General features: G+C 35.7%; 1 protein-coding gene across 1 annotated transcript; it reads left to right on the forward strand.

Annotated features, from left to right (window-relative positions):
- Positions 1-346: 346 nt before the first annotated feature.
- LOC111458407 (ubiquitin-conjugating enzyme E2 2-like) lies at positions 347-3,946 on the forward strand. Its single transcript, XM_023101054.1, has 6 exons — positions 347-523; positions 1,252-1,385; positions 1,507-1,532; positions 2,173-2,262; positions 2,787-2,875; positions 3,616-3,946. Exons 2-6 carry the CDS (start codon positions 1,261-1,263, stop codon positions 3,742-3,744), a joined length of 459 nt encoding a protein of 152 aa, XP_022956822.1. The 5' UTR covers positions 347-523; positions 1,252-1,260; the 3' UTR covers positions 3,745-3,946.
- Positions 3,947-4,105: the final 159 nt, after the last annotated feature.

Raw genomic sequence — 4,105 nt, forward strand, 5'->3', positions numbered from 1 at the left:
AAAAAAAAAAAAAAAAAAAAAAAAAAAAAAAAAAAAAAAAAAAAAAAAAAAAAAAAAAAAAGGAAAAAGAAAAAACGTATAACTAATTTAAATAAAAAAAAAAAGGAAAAAGATAAAGAAAAATCTTGGACTGAACAGTGCTTTTAATCATTGGAGATGGGAGGCCAAGGCGGCTTCCTGTTAATATACGCGCTAAAATTTCGGACAAAAACCAAATAAAATAATAACAAACACTACAAAATTACCTCGCACTGCAGATTCGCACGTGCCAACTCATTTTCCTCTATAATTTATTTATTTATTTTCTTTTCTGAAATTTGATTTCAATGCAATATAAGCAAGATTTGGGTTACCTCCTTCCTTCTCTCCTCTTATCGTGTTTTGGTCACCGGTGGAGATCTCTTGTGGACGACTACCTTTCGTAAAACCAGTCGAGATAAGTAATCGGGATTTTCTTTCATTTTGTTTCTGAATCATCCATCGAGATCAGCCGAAGTTATCGGCTCGCCGAGCTCGGTTACGGGTAAGGGATTTCGATCATCTTAGTTTTTTGAGTTATTGTCTTTTTTGGTCGCTCTTTGTTAATTTTGTCTCCGATTCGTCGATCACCGTGGTCTTACTGGTCTTTGTTTTCGACGTACTCGACGTGGTGGTTGCGTGGATGTACTTGTGTCGATACCGAGGTGTTAAAAGCTTGTTCGCCCTAATTTGTTAGGAATTGTAATCTGTGTCTATCCAGCAGTTTAGGAGAGAGATCTAGGGTTTTGTTTCATGAGAAGGGTACGGGAAAGGGTTTATTGATGTGCAAGAGCTTGAGTGTTAATTTTGTTAAGGCACGGGTTTGTAGTAGCTACTATGTTTTCCGGATTGAATAATGTATCGAAGGAGATTCTTTTTGTTCTTGTTTGTCCTGTAAATGGAATTAAATGGTATCACCTCCTTCTGCATCCATTGGGTTCATGTGGACGTATGCTCTAGAGTCTGGACTTCATTTTAGACCTGCAATTTTAATTTACTTAAAAAGCGCCCTTGAAGTGCTCCATTGTTCTTTTTCGTTATGGTGATATCATGGAAGATAGAGGCACCTCCTTCTCATTTGATTGAACTTGTTTCATGTTTCTCATCTAACTTTCACGTGGTTGAATTTTCATCTTTTGTATCCTTCTTTAACGGTCCTTTTTCATTTTTCTGCATTGGCCATATGCATTTTTAACAATTGAAGCTAAGATTGTTGTCTTGGTCTATTTTCAGCCGGTGAGGATGTCGACTCCTGCAAGGAAGAGACTGATGAGAGACTTCAGGAGATTGCAGCAAGATCCACCTGCTGGCATCAGTGGTGCGCCACAAGACAATAATATCATGCTATGGAATGCTGTCATATTTGGGTCAGCTGGGAAAATAAATAATGACCTTGTTCTTTCTTCTTATCAGAATTTGTGCAGGGCAATTGCTTCTTTGACTACTGATGCTTTGGTCTTTGACTGTTTTTTTTGTTGGCTTTTGCAGGCCAGATGATACGCCTTGGGATGGAGGTATTCTTACTTTCTGTCTTTCTTGGCCTATTTTTCTTCTTTAGAATAAACAGCGTTGTATTAGGATCAAGTTCTATAGTAATTTACTCATTTCTTCTTTGATGGTTTCACTTTGTTTTTCTGTCCAAAACTATAACTAATGAGGATCTTTTTTCACTGCAGCTATGTAGATATGTATGTTGGCTTTATATCTAATAGCTTTGTACAGTTAAATTGATTTGTCAATTTTAAAATTATCCGGTCCTGATTTGCATGATATTTTGTTTGTATTACATGTTCTTCTCTTTAAGCTTTTTACCGTTTGGATATGGATGTGTGTTGTATTTTCTGGTGGAGAACTCAAAGAATAATTAGAACTTTCTAAATGTCTGGTTGTGATTTCCTGGTTCTTTAAATTCAAAATGTTAAGTTGCTTTCATCCTTCCTGGTGCGAGTTATGGGACTGTATTCTGGAGGATCTGTGTATTCTGATGTCCTTTTCTAAACACTGAAATGGACATTAGCATCTTGTTTACTTTTCTGAGAATTTTGATTAATTTTGCATCTTATTTTGGTATTTTTCCACAAGTATTTTTTTTATGAACTCCTCATGTAGTTTATGAATTGTAATTTGGCTACCCTTTTTTTGAGTGTTGACCAGGTACGTTTAAGCTGACCCTTCAGTTCACGGAGGATTATCCAAATAAGCCACCAACAGTTCGCTTTGTGTCTAGAATGTTCCACCCTAATAGTAAGTTCACAATATCAAAGAATGTGCCCTTTACAAACAAGTTATGCTTTATGTGGTTCATTCTGGGTCAATTTGAGAGCTTATTATAGTCTCCATTGGCACTGGGTTAAGAAGATACCTAATTCTCCTGTAGATTCTTTCTCCAGCTACTTATTGTTAAGAGCGTGTTGCTTACTATGTTTATATGCTGTGCTTACCCAATTTCATTGTATATTTTTCATATTGTGCATAGGTTATTTTCTTTGTCTTACAAATAAAAAGCAGTCTATTGTGTTTCCATCATCAAACTTTTATATGAACTCGATGTGTTATGTTTGATATATATGGGTATGTTTGACTTGGGCCTGGATGATTTTAATGATTGGAAGGCAAGAGAGAGAAAGTATAACTATCTGGTAAAAAGACAAAGTAAATGTTTATCTTAGGGTACATTGTAAATTATGACAATTTTATTCTTAATTTGTTCTGTACATGTTTCTAAGCTTACACTTTGTTTGTGCGTTTGCCTTTTCCATTGCCTTCAGTTTATGCTGATGGAAGCATATGTTTGGACATTCTGCAAAATCAATGGAGCCCAATCTATGATGTAGCAGCTATACTCACCTCTATTCAGGTATTCCTAATTGATTTAACCTTAATAAATGTCAAGCGTATTTTTAATTTATGTATGATTAATAGCTCTTTTTATCACAAATGAAAAGCATGCCACTGCTCCTGTACTATGCCCTATCCTAGAAGTAGCACGCATATGGTTCATGTGTCCTCATGATGCTCATTGTAACTTATTTATGGAACTGGCTGTGCGCGCAAGAATTTACTTAGTACAGTTGCCCTTGCCACTGACCAGCCATGCCATAAAAGCACTCATTCCTTTAGTTTTTGTTCTTATTTTCTGAATTTGTGGCATATGACAGTTTAGATTCTTTTGATTTATTGATTTAGTTTATTATTTGACATTTAGGATCAAGTATAAAGAACAGGCCTCAAAAAAAGTATAAGAACTGGAATTATCTTGCCTGATTATCTGATTGGAATTTGAGACCTACTTAAGAAATTGTATCTATTGTCCATATTCTATATTTTTTATGATACCATTAAAATATCCAACACTGCAAGTATACTACTGCCCTCCTAGAAAAGGGAGAAAGGAACGTAGGTTTGTGAGATGAAGAATTATCTGCCGATTTATTTGGTGTGGGGATTGAGTATGTGATAATATTGTTGTCAGTATTGGAAAAATGACTTGTGGAATTTAGTGTTAAATGGCTCGGCGGTGCTTTTCATTGACTTGCAAGCTCAATGTTCGTTCGTTCGTTTGTTTATTTTTAATCCCAATAACATTTTCCGTTGTAGTCGTTGCTGTGCGACCCCAATCCAAACTCACCTGCTAATTCTGAAGCTGCTCGGATGTTTAGCGAGAACAAGCGTGATTACAATAGGAGAGTACGTGAGATCGTGGAACAGAGTTGGACTGCTGATTAGCCACAAAATGGTTGTAGGCGAACGAACAGAAAAGACAGTCGAGTGATAACTTGTTTGCATGATATTCCACCTGGGAAGAAAACCGATTTATTGTGTAATTTGCGTATTATGGATGATAATGATGCTTGCTTGGTTTATAAAGATGAACTACTACTATGGTCTATTTCAATTTAGACTCTCTGGTCTATAGTATTTTGGCATCTTTCTCAGGCAAGCTTTCTTCTATCCTTCAATTCTGGCCTTTGATCGAGGTAAATGCCATTTCAACGATTCAATTGGGTACTTCAATTTGGTGGGGATAATCTCATTCTGCTTACAATACTTTCCTGCCAACTTTTTTTTTTTTTTTTTTTTTTTTTAT

This window comes from Cucurbita moschata, unplaced genomic scaffold (genome assembly GCF_002738365.1).
Source record: "Cucurbita moschata cultivar Rifu unplaced genomic scaffold, Cmos_1.0 Cmo_Scf00021, whole genome shotgun sequence".
NCBI lineage: Eukaryota > Viridiplantae > Streptophyta > Magnoliopsida > Cucurbitales > Cucurbitaceae > Cucurbita > Cucurbita moschata.

Coding starts and splice junctions, on each gene's coding strand:
- LOC111458407 (XM_023101054.1), top strand. CDS start 1,261: ATGTCGACTCCTGCAAGGAAGAGACTGATGAGAGACTTCAGGAGATTG. Junction 2,263..2,786: donor TAGAATGTTCCACCCTAATA/GTAAGTTCACAA, acceptor CATTGCCTTCAG/TTTATGCTGATGGAAGCATA. Junction 2,876..3,615: donor CTATACTCACCTCTATTCAG/GTATTCCTAATT, acceptor TTTCCGTTGTAG/TCGTTGCTGTGCGACCCCAA.